General features: G+C 57.7%; 1 protein-coding gene across 1 annotated transcript in view; it reads right to left on the minus strand.

The window, feature by feature from the left end:
* Window positions 1-65: 65 nt before the first annotated feature.
* The window catches only part of PADI1 (peptidyl arginine deiminase 1), a 34168-nt gene continuing 17183 nt past the window's right edge, over window positions 66-17050 (minus strand). Inside the window, exons 5-16 of the mRNA XM_014836180.3 lie at window positions 16887-17004; window positions 16632-16757; window positions 14606-14778; window positions 14357-14460; window positions 13242-13365; window positions 12742-12849; window positions 10841-10992; window positions 7114-7258; window positions 6180-6273; window positions 5030-5109; window positions 4145-4270; window positions 66-2021 (exon numbers count right to left, since the gene is read on the minus strand). Coding sequence (XP_014691666.2) covers window positions 1788-2021; window positions 4145-4270; window positions 5030-5109; window positions 6180-6273; window positions 7114-7258; window positions 10841-10992; window positions 12742-12849; window positions 13242-13365; window positions 14357-14460; window positions 14606-14778; window positions 16632-16757; window positions 16887-17004 — 1584 coding nt within the window. The 3' untranslated portion in view covers window positions 66-1787. The remainder of the gene's footprint in view (window positions 2022-4144; window positions 4271-5029; window positions 5110-6179; window positions 6274-7113; window positions 7259-10840; window positions 10993-12741; window positions 12850-13241; window positions 13366-14356; window positions 14461-14605; window positions 14779-16631; window positions 16758-16886; window positions 17005-17050) is intronic.

Below are 17050 nucleotides of genomic sequence, written 5' to 3' on the forward strand. Positions count from 1 at the left end.
CTGCGCCCATCACTTCCCACCCCTCCTGCCCACAGCCCAACCCACAGAAGCTAAGGAGGCTGCCCTTGAAGAAAGGCACATCAACGTTTTTATTAATCAGAGAGGAGGTGACCAGTCACCTGTAACATTCTCACGGGGGACATCAGGGCTCCCTAACAGCCTCAGCAGCAATTCCTGGGCTTCCCCGCCTCAGTGCCACTCTGGACGGCTGGGTCCCCACCCTTCCGCTCTCTCAGCTCCTCCCCCCGCACCTCCCCCAGCCCTTTCCCTGGGGGGTCCCGCCCACCCTGGCTGCACACCCTTGGATGAGCAGAAAGTGCACAGGCTGGACCAGGGGCTTGTGAGTGGGGTTCCACAGAGCCTTCTGGAACGGGAGGATCCAGGGACGCGGCCCCCGCGCCTTCAACCGGAGCCGTTCCGGTTTCATCAGTTTTGGTGTTGGGTTTCCAGGTGAGCCTTGGTTTGGTGAGTGTTTGTGGCTAAGAGTCTAAGAGCAGCTGGCTCAGCTGGGTCTCACCAGGGGCCCCTGAAAACCCAGAGGGCAGAGGCCCAGCGGCTCCGAGCCCTGAGACAGCCCGCAGGCCATGGGGCAGGGGCAGGCTGCTCTCACGTGCCCATGCTCACCCCGCACTGGCCAGGCGCCTGCCTGTGCTCCGTCTGGGTGACCTCACCGGCCGGCTATTAACCCCTGTGGAGGCTTCCTCTTCCCTTCTGTGGGAGGGGACAGGCCTGCCACGGGGTTTACTCATGGGTGGAGCCCAAGCTACCCGCAGGGTCTCGGACCAGGGAGCCCTCCCCTCCCACTGCCTGCAGGGTGAAGGGGACTAATTAAAGACTATTAAAGGAAATTAAGCCCCACCTTCAGAGATAACCTAATGGCCCCCGCCCCCTGGGACAGGAACACCCTGGAACAGCCAGCCCCCTTCAATTTCGGAGTCCCAAATCCAGAGCCCGGGAGCCGAGGACGCAGCAGCCAGGCCCCAGGTTTTATCATCCTGCCTCGGCCTCCTGGGCCATCCTGGCCTCCTCTCCTCTGCCGGGACCTCTGTCTGCGCTCCTCAGGCTGCGTTTCGGCCTCTCAGTGTTTTGAAGCTGGAAGCAGCCAGCGCTCGTAATTAAAGGCTTCCCAAACAGGTAACAAGCACCTTCTGAGGACAGAGTCTCGTATTAAATGGGGTTTTGTTGCCTTTTCTTTTTAAAACAGGCCCCCAGACGCTGGGTTTTCCTGTCCTATTTGCCTATGTCAATACGGCAGAGGGCTGCTAGGAGGTCACAGCCTGGGCCCCCCCCACCCCCACCCCCGCAGGAGGAGGTGGCTGGTGGAGAAAGACGTGCCTCATGTCCCCCTTTCTGGTCTTATAAGAGCCACTGGTGGCCTAGACCCAGGGCCCTCACGCCAGAGTCCAGGCTCTCTGGGCCCCGTTCCTGGTGCAGACGTGGGGTGTCAGAACGGAGGAAGAGCCATTTAAAGCGGGGCACCTGCCAAGGCCACGCCGGCCATGTGGGTCTTTTCCAGAACCTCTGGGCGTTGTGGACGGGGAGAGGAGAGGAAAGAATGAGGGCGGTCCTTCTCGGGCTGGGCAGGCGAGGCCTCGCTCCGGGGGTGAGGCTGTGCGGTGTCCATCCCAGTCTCCCGGCGCCCACGGTGGCCAGTGGGTCTGCAGGCACTTGGGAAGCAGTGCCCGAGGCCCCTCCAAGAGGATGGAGGCCAAGTGGAGGTTCCTCGCCCTGCCCTGGGTGGGGCTCCCTGGCAGGTGGGCAGAGAGGAGGGTGGGTGGGGAGCAAGCTCAGGGCACCGTGTTCCACCACTTGAAGGCAAAGGGCTGCCGGCGCACGTTGGTGCCGCAGTGGACCTCCCCGAGAAGCTTGTGGTAGGATAAGTAGTCGTCGATGAAGGTGCAGTGGAGGCCCAGCGGCTCCAGCAGGGACCGCACCTTCTCCTCCAGGCAGCAGCGGCCGTGGATGACGGGCCCGAAGGGCTTGGGGATGCCCAGGTGCTGGCCCAAGACCACCATGTTGACCTGCAGAGAGAGGGCAAGGGGAGCCCAGTTGGCTGGGGATGTTCCATAGATGGAGACCCCTTCTGGGTTCGGGCTCCGGTGGACCCATCCCCAGGGCCTGTCCCATCCTTGCTAGCATCCCTGGGCTGCCGGGGCTGGGCTCACTCAAGAAGGAGGTTCTACGGAAGCAGAGAAGAAATAGATCCATGATTGGAAGTGAGGATGAGTGCCAGGTAGGGTTGCCAGTGAGCAACATACGTGGTAAGTTTATACGAATTAAACTCACCCCTTCCTCCAACACTCTTCCATCTATTAGGAAATTGTCACATGATAACAATTTCATTAGAGTGAGATTCTACCATCACCTGCCAGAAATGTGTACAAGTATACCCATCCACAAGGTCCACCGTGTGAATGTCCTCGGAGGTGTGGTGCACTTGTGCAGTATACAGCTTGCTCAACTGTCCCTGGAAGACCTGATAATCGTTACCATTTATTGAGCATTTTCTACGTGCCAGATATATCATCGCTAAACCTCACAGCCTCCCTCTGAGGCCTGGGCTTGGATGGGTTAAGAAACATGATGAAGGCCACACAGCCAGAGGAGGGGGAGACTAAAATTTGATCTGGGTCCGATTCATGCCAGAACCCATGCTCTTTATTCTCTGCCAGAGTGTAGCACTGTGGCTGAGGAGTTGGGGCTGGGAGCCCTTTGGGGGGCACCTGGGTTTGTCTGGTGGCACCTCTGCTTCCCTGGCTGGGGGCCTAATGCTGGGCAAGGGACATCCCCCATGCAGGGGGTGGAGGTTTCTTAGGGGAAACCCCAGCCCCAGACTGACGGCAAGAGGAGCTGCCCTGGGCGCCCAGACCCGCTGCCTGGAGGGTGGTGCTGGTCATCTCAGTGTGACGTGGGCTGCCCTCGACTCTCTGTCCTCACACACTCCATGCCCTCAAGGCTGCCCTGCAGGGCCATCCCAGCTGGGGCCAACGTGAAGCTGGAGGCTCCCAGAGGTCAGTCCCACGGCCTCAGCCCTGAGCTCCCTAGTCACCCACTGATGGGCCAGAACCTGCGAGGGCAGCAAAAGGGCGTGCAGAGGGTCAAAGGGCAGCGAGAGGAGCCAGAAGCTGGATTCAGGACTGTCGCCAGCCCAGGTCTGCTTCCTCCTGCATAAGGACTCAGGAGACTGGAGGCCGGCCCACTCACCCGCTGGGGGGCCTCAGGCAAGTCAGCCCCTGGCCTCTGAGGGCCTCCGTTTCCCTATCTGACAAACAAGGGGGTTAACTGAGAGTTCCCTAATGGCCCTTCCAGTTAGGTCATACCGGGGTCCTCTAGCAGGGCCTGGGCCGAAGCTGGGAGACTCCCACAGAGGTGTGTGTGTTGAGGAGGAGGCTTCGGGCCAAGGCCACAGCCCCAGGACGGCTGACCAAGGTCATGGGCTCAGGCCCAGGCCTTCCCCCACCCTCAGCCAGAACCAGAGCCAGGTCACCCCTCAGAGCTCCACTGTCCGACACAGTGGCCACTAGCCATGCGATTGCTGGAGACTGGCTTCCTTTCCCAAGGGGTTCATGGGCACCATGACCAGGACCCATAGCATCGCTCAGGCCCCTCCCAGGGCCCAGCCGTGAGATCACACTCTGCTCAGCTGCCTGTCAGGTGCCTGAGTTAATGACAGCCAGGGAGACAGCTGCCACCTGCCCCACCTGCCCGACTCAGGAGCCCCGCTGGGGAGCAGAGCGCGCCACTGAGGCCCAGAAACGGAAGCCCGAAACATTTAGAACCAAACCACGCTTCCTTTTTCCATTTGGAAAAAAAAGAAACCCTTAGTCGTGGGGGCTGTCCTGTGCCCTGCAGGATGTCTAGCAGCATCCCTGGCCTCTACCCACTGGATGCCAGCAGCTCCCCCCTTGTTGTGGCAATCCAAAATGCCCTGGGGGCAAGGTCGCCCCAGTGGAGAACCACTGCTGGAGATGTCCTAAATCTGTGCAAAAAGCAAACAAACACACACCTCAAGGTCGGCGCCCCCCCCCCCCCCGCCCCCCGCCCGCCTCTGGGCCTGTCTGCCCTCGGACAGGGAGTGCTTCTCCTCTGGACACCCAGCTCTCCCCCCACCAGGACCCTGCCAGTCCCCAGGGACAGCGCTCACCATGTCGGGGAAGAAGGCTTCTGCGTAGGAGTCCTTCAGGGAGAAGAGCTGGGGGATGTCGATGATGTCCCGCTCCGTCAGGCCCAGCTCCCGCTTCAGCACCTCCCGGTTCCAGTCAATGCATTTCTGGGGGGGAGGAGAGGCAGCCAGGGATCCAGGCAGGATCTTACACTCGCTGAGCGCCTGCTCTGTGCCCGGCCCTGCACACGGCCCCCTTTAGCTCCTTCGGTGCTCACAAAAGCTTTGTGCCATTGCTACGCCCAGATGGGGAAACTGAGGCTCAAGTGAGGTGCCCAAAGGCACAGAGCTAGGAAGTGGTGGAGCTGGGGTTTGGACCCAAGCGGTTTCTGGTTCTAGATGTCCTTGTGACTACACCACACTGTCCCAGCCACAGCATGGCTTTGCTCCTGCCCATCTTGGCACCTTAGGAGAAGGTGCCAGCGCCGCTGGGGCTCAGCCAAGAGCCTCCTGTGCACCGAGCACGGACTCTGCGCCAGGCCCTGCACCGCACATCAGCCTGCCCGGTCCTGAGACCCCCTTCTACCTCCCAGGCCTCCTTGACTCCCACCCGCCCCAGCCCTCACCCCCACAGGTCCTGTTCATCCACCGCACCTCTTTTATCTCATCAGACTTTTCAAGTGAGAACTCAGTTTTGCTTGCACGGAAACCAGTCCTTTACCCAGAGCAGGACAGGACCTCCCTTATCAGACTGGCAGGGCTGTGTCTCTTCCATCAGACTCTGGGTTCCCACAGCCGGAGGCCCCACCCACCCACAGGTCAGAGGCCCAGGGCTGAACCCCTCACCTCCACCCCAGCAACTCCTGGAGCTGCTTCCCTCTGGAGGGTGGGGGACCCCTGAGAGCAGGCAGCAGTCCCGCCCCTCACCTGGATGTGGAGACTGTCCTTCTGGAGGCGTCTGTCTGCCAGCATCTCATTAATGCTTCTCTTCACCTGGTGCTCTAACCCTGCAGGAGGAAGACGACAGTACAGGGGCCTCAGGGAGTTCTGCCGGGGCCACCTGGGGCCGCATAATCCTGGCCAGGATTTCCCTCCCACCTCAGTGCCAGCTTCCAAAGCTGGGGTGGGGAAAGCCAGAGGGGATGGGACCAGACTCTGGCTGCAAGTAAATCCAGGTAGTGGATTGCTGACTCCTTGGGAAGGGACTCCTGGGCCCAGGGCCTAATAATCACAGTAAAGCTATTACTGAACGGCCGCCATGCTGTGGGCTTTCTACTGAATTTATTATTAACCTTTAAAATAATGCTAGGTGGGGTTAACTATCACCCCCAAGTCAGAGAAGAGGAAACCCGGGCGCTGAGAGGTTCAGAACACACCCCTGACCTCACAGCCAGCAAGAGACAAGACAGGATTTGAACCCAGGCCTATCCGGGCCAAAGGCTATGCCACCTGCCTGCCAATGCTCCACTCCTCAGGTGGGAGCACTCAGGCCTGTGGCTGGGGAGGGGGGAGGTGCTCAGGGGGCCACCAGGCCCTTGGAGGGTCTCTCAATTCCCGGAGGAGGGTCCACAGAGGGGCCCTGACCGCCAAGCCTGGCTTCTCACCCTCGCTCTTGAGCCCCTGGCCCTGCCACGCCCTGCTGCACAGCCCTGGGCCACCACTTCTCCTCTCTGGGCCTGCTTCCTCCTCTGTGAAGAGGGCAGGGGGCGGGAGAGCCAAAGCCGGGGACAGGAAAGGGCTGGCACAGAGGGGCATGCCATGCCGGAGTGCTCATGGCTTCCTGTTCCCCTCCTTTCCTGGGATGGGGCCAGGAACCGCCCACTGTGCACAGGGGCTCACCCTGCCTGTGCCTGGGGCAATGCTCTTGGCTCCCGGCTCCGATCCCTGGCCCAACAAGGGGAGAGCTGTACTCCTTTGCTCGCATGGAACATGTCGGGAAAATTAGTGATGTCGGACTCTGAGCTGAGAGACCCGCAGACAAAGGGCCTGCCGTGAGAGGCATCGACAGTGCCCGGGGCAGGCAACGAGGCGGCAGTGTCCCCAAGGGGTGACCGGTGACCGGGTCATTGGCACTCACCATCAAACTGGGCCGCCTCCCCGTAGCCCTGCTCTTTCTTCTCTTGGAACAGTTTGAGGCAAGCGCTGGGGCTCGCCAGGAGCAGCCGGAAGCCCTGGCACAGAGTGGGGAGAATGGCTCAGTGGGCAGGTTCCCCTGGAGGCAAGAGACTCCAAACTCAGGAGAGGCCTGAGTCTGGAGGCCAGAGGGTGCATGGGACCCCCCTCTTTCCCTCAGTCCCACCCACCAGCCACAAACAGCAGGCTGTAATTCCCCCGGTCCTGGGAGCTGGTTCACACCTCCAGGCCTTGTCCGTGCTGTTCCCCCTGCCTGGAGTTCCTTGCCCACGTCGTCCACCGGGAACTCGGCCTCCCCTCCCAGGCAGCTTGCTCCCTGGGGGCCCAGCCCTCCCCGGCCACCACTGTCAGGGGGTCAAGCCGTGTGGTCAACAGGCTGGTCCAGAGCCCGCTGTCTGGGTGTGAAGCTTCCCCTATCACCTGCAGGCTACTTGACCCTGGGTGAGTTAATCGCCCTTCTGAGCCTCAGTTTCCTCATCTGTAAAATGGGGGCAAGGATAACAGTACCCACCTTATGGGGTTGTTGGAGGATTAGATGAATTAAAAGTGTACACACAATAGGTGCTCAGTCGACGTTACCAGTTATTACCAGGGTCATGCTCGGGTCTGGGGCCAGGGGTTTGGATCAGTGCAAACATCCAGTAAGCGTGAGAACGAGTGTATGAGTTGTAAACAAATGAGAGTCTTCCTAACCTGAACTCTGACCTCCTCCAGGAAGGCCCCCCAATTCACACCGCCTGTCCCTAAGGGTGCCCTGACTCCAAGCTCACTGTGGATGGACACAGGTGGTGAACTGGTTCCAGGTGGCTTTGCCTTGTCCCATCCCATCAGGTCGGGGAGGGGCAGAGGTGGCTCAGGCAGGAGGAGAGGGGACGTACTTTCTGGTCGGAGGTGGGCACAAAGCTCAGAAACTCGTCCACGTGGCCCACGGAGAGCCAGTCGGAGTAGAGCTCCACGGGCGCCTGCACCTGCTGGGCCTGCAGGAAGTCCCGCACCACCTTGGCCATTCGCCTCCCACCGGACCTGGCAGGAGGGAGAGAGCGGGCTGTCACCTCAAGCTTACTGTGTGCTGTTCCCCGCAGGCCCTTCCTGAGCATGCCACCCCCTCTCCAGGCCTCATGACAACCTTCTGAATGGGTCCTCTTTTGTCCCCATTTCCCGTCCCCAGCCCCCAGGTGCTTCCAGGAACTCACTGTCCATCTCGACCATCATCCCGGAGAGTTCGTCCCTCCCCCACCCCAAAGCATCCTCCCCAAGGCCAGGAAGTTCTCGCCTGCCCCTCCCCCAAGAGGAGAGCATTCCACTTGCCCAAGGGAACTGGAGCCTCCTCGCTGTCCCTTGAACATACCAGGCACATTCCTGCCCCAGGGCCTTTGCACTGCTCTTCTCTACCAGGAATTGTTGCCTACTCTCCCTACCCCATGGTTCACTCTCTCGCTTTGCCAGGTTTGACTCAAATGTCACCTTCTTTCTGTATCAGGCCTCTGAAAATGGCAACAATCCTCCTCCCAGCTTTATTTGTCTCTACAGCATTTGGTTCTCTCTGGCATATTTGATATCTTGCTGATTGCCTTGCATCCCTCTAGAACGTGAGCTCACTGCTGTGTCTCCAGCACCTCTGGCAGAATAGACGCTCCAAAGATTTTCATGAAGGTTAGTGATGCTTTTGAAGAGCTGTGTAATGTCTGTGGTCTGTATGACTCAAATATGTCACAGACGAGGACTAGAAGGGAGACTCAGCAAGTGGTGACACATGACAACACTGATTCGATTTTGGGGATGGGATCATGGAAAATATTTTTCTTGTATTTCTGTTGTTTGAATGTAGTGCTGGCAATTTTTAAAGACTTTAAAAATGGTGAGATGGTGGAGAAGAGCTGGACTTGAGAAACTGTTCGTGAACAGAAAGTGGCAGGAATCGGAAACGTGTGAGGCCGAGAAGGGGCGGAGTCTGTCCACCTGGAGGCGGGGCGTGGACCAGGCGACTCCAGCCCTGGTGGCAGCAGGCCTGGTCTCTCAGTCAAATCAGCGTCGCCACCAGGAGGCAGAATTGCTCAAAGATCATTTTAAATGTGGGAAGCGGAGCGTGGAGAACCCAAGACAGAAGAGAATGGATGTGGCATTTGTTGAGCACCTACTGTGTGCCTGCCTGAGGCTCCCCACACTAAGTATCGTGTTTAATCCCCATGAGAACTCTATGATATACCTACAAAGAATAGGTCCAGGTCATGAGTTGACCTAGGTCAACTCTGCTCTGCCAAGCTCTCTGATGTCGTCCTCCCCGACGCCCCTCCGACGCCCCTCCGTGCTCACTGTGCTCCAGCCACACCAGCCTCCATGCTATTTGTCTAATGTCTCCAGCACACTCCTGCCTCAGGACCTTTGCACTGGCTGTTTCCACTCCTTTGCACATTTTCCTCCCCCAAAACCACATCTTTAACCCCCTCATTTCCTTTAGGGCTTTGTTGAAATGTAAGCTTCTCACTGAAGCTTCCTTTATCTAAAATGCTATATTACTTACTTATTTACTGTTTGCTTATTGTCTGTTTCTCCCTGCTAGAATGTATGTAGGTTGTCTGTTTTGTTCACTGCTGAGATCAGAAGCCAAGACAGGAACACAGGACAGTGCCTGGTGTTAAATTTGAGTTTGGGGCCCAGGGAGGAGACCTGGATTCTGACGATACCACTAACTAGCTGTGAGGTCTAAGCAGCAGCCGCCCCTCTCTGAGCCTCAGGACTCCGTCTGTCCACCAAGGGCCTTGCTCCTGTTTCAACACAAGGGCCAATGGAGTGGGGCACAGCTGCACTGGCGACCCCACTCCTTCCCATCCCGGGTCCTTGCTCTGAATCTGGGAGCTTCCAGAACGTATCTTTTATCGCCAGCACTGGGCTCCAGTCCTGGCGTACGGGAAGTCTCAGTAAATCTTTACTGAATCGCTAAATGAAAGCATGAATAGGTGCATTCACTTCGCTTTTTTGAGCCTCAGCTTCCTTATCTGTTGAAAGGGATGATAATAGTCCCAACCCCACAGGGCCGTGGTGAGAATAAAGGAGGTAACCCGGGGGAAGCGTTCTGTTCGTGGCGCATAGTGGGTGATCAATAACTTTTGTCCAGTGAGTTCCAACCTGCTTCAAAGCAGACTCAGCGTGGGGGACCAGCGACCCACACCCAAGCGCTCAGAAGGTGGCTAACATGGGTTCTTCATCCCCAGTACTGGTGATTACACAGCCAAGATGGGGATTCTTCATGGGCCCATTTTACAGACAAGAAGACTGAGGCATGGAGTATAAAATAATTTGTTCAGGTAACAATGTATCTGTTTTGTCCACTGACACATCCCTGGTGCCTTCAACAGCGTCTGGCACTTAGTAGGCATGCAATAAACATTTGTAAAGGATGTGCCAGGCACTGTGGTAAGCCCTGATAAAGTGATGGACCCAAAATCACATGGCTGGTAAGTGGCGGAGCCAGGATTCGAACCCACGTCCGTCTGATTCGAAGCCTGGGCTCCGGGGTCCCTCCCCATAGAATAACTATCCAGAGGCCCCAAGGTCCTTCTGCCCTCCAGGGCTGCAGGCAGAATCCAGCCCCAGAGCAGTGTCTGGACATGAGTCACCAGCAAGGTGAGCGCTCTCCTCTGGCCCTGGCCAACCTCAGCCCTGGGCACCCGGCTGTGCACCTGGGGCTGGTGCCAGGAAACCTCACCTCACCTCACCTGACCCAGAGCCCTGAGGACGCCAGGGTCACCACTTGAGGCTGGGTGGCCTTCCCAGGGCTGCCTGGCTGCTCTGGGCCTAAGACCAGGTAGTCAGCCAGGGAGTGGGGGACAAACTGGGGCACACCTGGGCTCCATGCCAACCCCGCACAAATGAGAAGGCAGCCAGTGGCAGACATCATCTCCTCGCGGGAAGCCGGGGGCCTGCCAGCATCCCCGGGCTGCACACCCCATTCTTCCGTTGCCTGGAGGCGGGGTGGGGGCCCATCCAGCCGGGTTTAGCAGGTGCTGTCACCTGTCTGCACACTTGCCCCTAAATACCTGGTTTCCTGCCCAGTGACAGCTGTCCAGGGTGGGGCCCACTGAGTCACCTCTGTCACCCGGTATCCTGGCCAGCCACTGGCTCACCGGCAGCCACGTGGTGACCTCTGGGCCCTTTCAGACTGTTGCTAGGACAGCAGCGATCTGCGGAGAGGTCAAAGGTCCAGCTCCTACCTCTTCACCAGGTGGCATACCCCTCCCCAGCTCTTCCGATTTTTCAAAGAACAAGAAATCTGGCTTTTTACATGAGACCTCCGGAGATATGTGTACATATCTATCTCTCTATATGTATATGCACACACATATATATAAAATGCTGGTGACTATGAAGCTCATAAAATACTAGGTGGGCAAGGGACCATGGGCCACTACTTGTGGGTTTTCTCCTAATATTCTGCGGCCTTTCGAAGCTCAGATTCTAGGGCTCTGAGTCTCTGATTCTAGGCTTCCGTCGAGGAAGCTAAGGCCACTTGTCAGACTGGAGAACTGTGTTTGTGGTGAGCTAGTCGGAAGGTGGACACTGCGGTTGGTCCCGTGTCCTCTGCCACCCTCCGCCCTGGCCTCTCACTTGGGGAAGCTGCTGCCGATGAGGACCCGGCCCAGGGGGTACTCCTTGCTGCCCACTGTCACCGGCGGGCTGACGTCCAGGTTGCCGAAGGAGTCAAGGCCGGAGGCGCCAGCCAGCAGGATCTCCCGGGTTATATATCCAAAGTCGGGACCCTGGAGGAGGACCAGCAAGAGCCCCCCGAAGGAGGGGTCAGTTAGGACGGGCGGGGACAGCTTTGGGGGCAGGGGGTCGAGGCCAGGGAACCCCTGCTTCCTGAAAAACACGCTTTATCCGCTTTCCCAAATCTCCCTGTTCTCTGAGCACTGTCCAATTAAAGTCCATGCCAGTAACAGAACGACGACTAGAAAATCCCCAGATGTTGGGAACTCAGGCAACACACGTCTAAAGAACCCACAGGTTGCAGAAAAACTCCAAGTGGAAATTAGACAACATTTTGAAGTGAGAGGTAAGAAAAATATAGCACCTTAAAACCTGTGGGGTGCTGGCGAAGCTGCTAAGTGAAATAAGTCAGAGGAAGAGAAATATCACTTAAATGTGGAGTATAAATTTTTTTAAAAACCAAATTCGTAGACACAGAGAACAGATGGGTGGTTGCCAGGGGTAGGGGGTGGGGGGCCAGCGAAAAGGTGGACAAAAATATAAACTTCTGGTTACGAGATAAGTAAGTCCAGGGGACATGATGTACAGCATGGCGACCACAGTTAATGCCGTATTGTGTGTTTGAAAGTCGCTGAGAGAGAGGTCTTAAAGGTTCTCATTACAAGAGAAAAAAGTAGTAACCACGTGCAGTGATGGATGTTAACTAGACTTAGGGTGGTGGTCATTTCACAGTATGTACCTATATCCAATCATTATGTTATACCCTTGAAACTAATGTGTTATATGTCAATCATATCAATTAAAAAAAAATCGGAAGGGAGGACATGATGACGATGAGAGCGGAAATCTGAAAAGTGGTGCAGCCGGGGCGAGCCCAGGGCTCGGGGTCAGGACCTGGCTGATGCAGACCCGTCCAGCAGGGCTCATTGTCAGCTCTGCTGGGACTCCTTCCTGACCGCTCCAGGCTGGGGCGAATGCCCCTGCTCAGGCACCCACACGTTCCAGGACTTCCCCATCACAGCCTCTTACCCGGACACTGGCGTTGTCTGGGCGGTAGGAGAGTGGGGGCCCATAAGCAGGCAGGGGCGGTGGGCTTCTGGACCCAGGCCCACCTCGAAAGGCGGTTTTGCCTGGTGGTTGAGCACGGGGGCTGTGGAGGCAGCCCCTCTGGTTTTGCATCTTGGTGCCACCAATAACTAGCTGCATGACCTTGGGCAAGTTACTTAACCTCTCTGAGCCTCAGTGAAGAAGGAATAGCATTAGCACTTATCCATAAAGGGCCACGTGGATTAACTGAGTAACCGTGGAACGTCACGGGGGCGTGCCTGGAGGTCAGCACACAGTCGCTGGAGCTGCTCTTGCTGCCCTCCTGTGCACAGGAGGCAGTGTCGTGCCTGGCACACAGTAGGTGTTCAGACAACATTCATTACCTGAAGAGAGGCCCCAGCTCATAAAAGCGAGAGCCATGAGGGCTCAGGAAGAGTGCGTTCCCCCCAAAAGGCAGTTTGGTCTCCCCAAGACTGACCCTTCTGTTGAGTCCCCGCTGGGGGAGAAGGGCCCCGGGGAGACTTTGCCAGCCTGCCCTTCCTAGAAGGGGGGGGGGGGGGGGGGGGCACTTTGCATGCAATTTGCATGTCATTTACATATTCTGCCACACCTCCCACTGACTCCCCAGTTTGCTGGGTCCCACTGCCTCTGTCCTTTTGCCCCCCTAAAGGACCAAGACCAGCAGGCAAGACTCACTGGGGGGCCCTCTGGGAGGAGCCACCCGAGGGTCCCCTACTCTGCCCCTTGCCACATACCAGGATCCTCTTATAGGGGAAATCCTTCAGGCCTCTGTTTCGGGGGGAGTCAAAGACCACTGGGAAGGATTTGTGAGGGGCCTCGATATAGCCGAACTCCATCTCGTCCTGGGATGGGGGAGGAAAGACCACAGTGACCTCCTCTGCGTGTGGTTTTCAGATCGGGGGACGCCCTCCCGACCTGGGGCAGCAGACCCTCCCCAAGACCTGGGAGGGACGGGGGGCAGCGGGCAAGGGGGAGGGGGAGGTGAGGCCTCCTGGGACCCCAGCCGGGAGAGGACTCTGGGACCAGAGCATCTGGAGGGAAGCAGGACTGGGGTGATGCAGGCAGCGGGGAAGCGCTCCCCTGAGCTGCATGCCCCCCACCCTGAGCCCTGGCACCCAGGCTGGCCTGGCAGCTCTCGGGAGACCCAGGCCCCCTTCCCCAAAGCCAGGCTGAAGGCCCGCGACACAGCCCTCCCGGCTGCCCCCGCTCTCCCAGGGTCTGCTTCTGCACCCACCTGGATCCAGCGGTCATTTCGATTTTCAATCCAAGGGCAGATGATCAGCCTGCAGTTGGCTTTCAGCCCCAGGTCAGACATGTCTTCCAGAAATTTCTCATTTGAGCCATGAGAGTCTCTCACACTGCAAAACACAGGGAGAAGGAGCTTAACAATGGCCTCTGACTGTGGCCTTGGCCTCAGGGCCGGGTGGCAGGCGCATGGCTGGGGCGGCCTTGAGCCAGTCTGTGCTGGGCCCTATGTGGCCCCTGAGTCCAGGGGTTCAAACAGAGTCCCTGCCCTAGAGAGGCCCACTGGCTAATGACAGAGACGGATAATGTCCCCAGATCACATCACGGGGTAGATCCCAGGTGAGGGGCCAGCCCAGGCAGCCTGGGAGGAGGGGGCCTGTGGACTGAACCTCACTGGTTAAGGCGGTAGCGAGGGGGCAGGTCGCCCCATGTCCTCCTGTCCCACACATCTGGCCTAAGCAGAGGAGTCAGGGTCGGGGGGGGTGGGGAGTAGTGAACAAATGGGAAGGAAGAAGTCCCTTCTGAACACCTGCAGGCACCTGCACCCAGGGGAGCAGAGTGAACCTGTCTGGCCACCCTTCCCAGGCTTGGGCTCATGTTCTAAGTCAACCGTGGTCTGACCTCTGATCCAGGGGCCTGGAGTGGCCTTGTCAGTCAAGGCTCACTCGGCCATCAAGGGGCCTGACAAGGATTCTGAGAGATGACAGACAGGCCAGGGACCTGGGCTGGGCTGGGACCCAGCGGCTCCTGGAGGCTGGGTCCCACATGCTCTGCACGCCCAGGAGCATGTCCACTCAGGGCGGGGCTGGCCTCCTGCAGCCGCCAGCAGTCTGCACAGAGCCTGGCCGCACGCCCAGACTCAATCAGGGTGCGCAGGGGCCATGGCCCTGGAGCTGTGACCTCAGCTAGGGCCTTAGCTGCTCGGGGCAGGTGGGGCTGACAGGCCCAAGCAGCCTGCCGCTGTCCTGTACCCAGTTTGTGCTGGTGGGAGGCCTCGATGAATCCATCTCGTCTGAGTGAGGGCCAGCCCCAGACACAGCATCCTCCTCCTGTCTCTCCGAGTCCAGAGGTGGCGGGAGAGCTTCGGGAGCGGGGAGGCCTCACCTGCACACGTACAGCTCCAGGGGCGGCTGGGTGTTAGGGGTCATGATCCAGGGGGCCATGCGGAAGGCCACGGTGTCTGTGAAGAGGGGCACCTCCGGCAGGGTCTGGGGGGAAAATGAGGACTCAGTGGGCCCTGCAGGGAGCCCCATCAGGCCTCAAGATGCCCCCCCAAGCCTGCCCAGCCCGGGAGCCTCCAGACTAGTCCCCCAAACCCTCCGCCTTCATCCCAGCCCCCAACACTTTACATACCCCCGTGTCCACCAGGCTGACGCTGAGGGAGACCAGCCCCAAGAAGTCTGCGTCGGGGAAGGTGAGCCCCTCCACGTAGAAGCTGACCTTCCGCTCCCCCGGCTGCCGCCTGACCTCGTAGGACAAACGCTGGGGCCCCAGCACTTGCTTGTAGTCTGAGAGGGAATTCCCACCTAGGGGGAACCGGAGTCAGGGCCCAGCGCTCAGACAAGGGCGTGGGGCTGTGAGGACAGGAGGACAGGAAACCCGAGGCCAGGAATCCAGGGGCAGAGCCACCTTTGTGTCAGATCCACGTGAGCTCCTCTCCAGCTCTGCCACGTGCAAGCTGTGTGACCTTGGCTCAATGACTCAACCTCTCTGAGCCTCAGTTCCTCATCTGTAAAATGGGCTAACATACATTCCTTATGAGGTCAGTGTAAACTTTAGACCAGGTCAGGTGATAAAAGCAGCTGGCAAAAAGGTAAAAACAACCCAAATATCCATGAACAGATGAAGGATAAACAAAATGTAGTATATCCATATAATGGAATATTATTCATCCATAAAAAGCAATAAAGTTTTGATACGTGCTACAACATGGATGAACCTTGAAAACATTATGCGAAGAGAAAGAAGCCAGATACCAAAGGCCACGTATAGTATGATTGCATTTATGTGAAATGTCCGAAATAGGTCAATCCATGGAGTCAGAAAGCAGATTAGCAGTTGCTTGGGGCTGGGAGTGGGGGAAACAGGAGTAACTGACAACATGTACGGGTCATATTTGTGGGAGGATGAAAATGTCTTGGAACTAGATACAGGTGATAGTTGCACACCATTGAGAATATTCTCAATGCCCCTGAATTGTTCACTTTAAAATGGCTGATTTTATATTATGTGAATTTCACTCCCATTTATTTTAGTTATTTATAACGTTTTTTTTTTTTTTGCTGGGAAAGATTCGCCCTGAGCTAACATCTGTTGCCAATCTTTCTTTCTTTTCCTCCCCAAAGACCCAGCACATAGCTGTAGGTCCTTCTAGCTCTTCTGTGTGAGCCGCCACCATAGCACGGCTACCGACAGACGGGTGGTACGGTTCCACGACCGGGAGCCAAACCCCAGGCGGCTGAAGCAGAGCACCTCGAACTTTAATCGCGGGGCCGTGAGGGCTGGCTCTCACCCCAATTTATTTTAAAAACCGCCTGGCTCGTAGCAACTCTGCCCGGCCCTCTTCTCCCGTCCCTGACGGTTGTCTGGGAAATGGCAGCCCAGCACAGGCACAGTCACAGCAGGGACGGTCTTCAGTTCACTCACTGAGACTTTGCTTGTGTTCTGGCGTCACAGAAAGTGTGAGCTGGGCCTCTGCCCAAACTTCTGCAAACCTCTGGTGCCCGGGAAGGAACATTCCGGCTCCTGCCAGGCTCATTTAGCCAGAATGACAAGTTCTGGGTGAGTTTGAACAGAGGGAGGTGAGGAGGAAGAAGAAAGACGAAGGAGAGCCTCTCGCTGTTTATGAAAATGAGAAAGGGCACCTGGGGGTTAAGGACGGGTATATTTTCTCAAGTCGCAGACTTTGATTGATTCTCTGGCGGAGCAGCCGGCTTCTGAGAGCAGCCCTGGACCTCAGCGCTGCTAGTTCCAGCACCCGCCTCACCCAGCTTGGACGGCGCTCAGCCCGCGTCAAGAGCTCATTCCACGAAGACAGGCCAGAGAGTGGGGGGCGAGGTGGGCAGTGGAAAGACAAGGGGGTTGGCACTCGAGAAACCTGGGCTTGAATGCCTGCTCCGCCCCCCAGTGGGTTTTGTGACCTTGAGACAATGAATTCATGCATCTGAGCCCCAGTTTCCCCTCTGTAAATTGGGACTCGTTTTCGAGCCTCCTTCTCGGGTGACGTGCTGTGTACTGACGGAGTGGCCCGTTGCCAGCTGTAGTGACAGTTACGAAGAGATGACGGAAAGAAAGGAGAGACATGGATAAGAGAAGAAAGAAAGAGTTTGGGAAGCAGAGGATGGAGCAGGAAGGGAAGAGGCCCCACCAGGCCACTCACCCCTCGCACAGAAGACCCGCAGTCTTTTGGAATCAGAAAATGGCACGTTCAGGACCAGCTTGTGGCTGTTGAAGAGCTTGTCAGGGCCGTCACAGCTCAGCACCATTGGGGACATGTCCTGCAGGTCTAGAGAGAGTGGCAGCCTTGAAACAATCCTCCGTCCACCTCGTCAACAGGCTCCCCCCACCCCCCCCAACATTTTTACCGCCCCCCGCCAGCACCCTAGACAACCCCACACACCCTTCCATCACTCACCGTCCAGCGATGTCAGCTGCCTGTCGGCGAGGTCCAGCCCCTGGGACCTGAGACTATCCCGGTCACAGTTCACCAGCAGGACAGCCCCATAGCCCTCAGGGCCCCAGCGCCAGGTTTTCTGTGGCAAACAAGAGGTCTTGGGGTCAGTGGGAGCCAGGGGGCTC

Source organism: Equus asinus, chromosome 5 (assembly GCF_041296235.1).
Source record: "Equus asinus isolate D_3611 breed Donkey chromosome 5, EquAss-T2T_v2, whole genome shotgun sequence".
Lineage (NCBI taxonomy): Eukaryota > Metazoa > Chordata > Mammalia > Perissodactyla > Equidae > Equus > Equus asinus.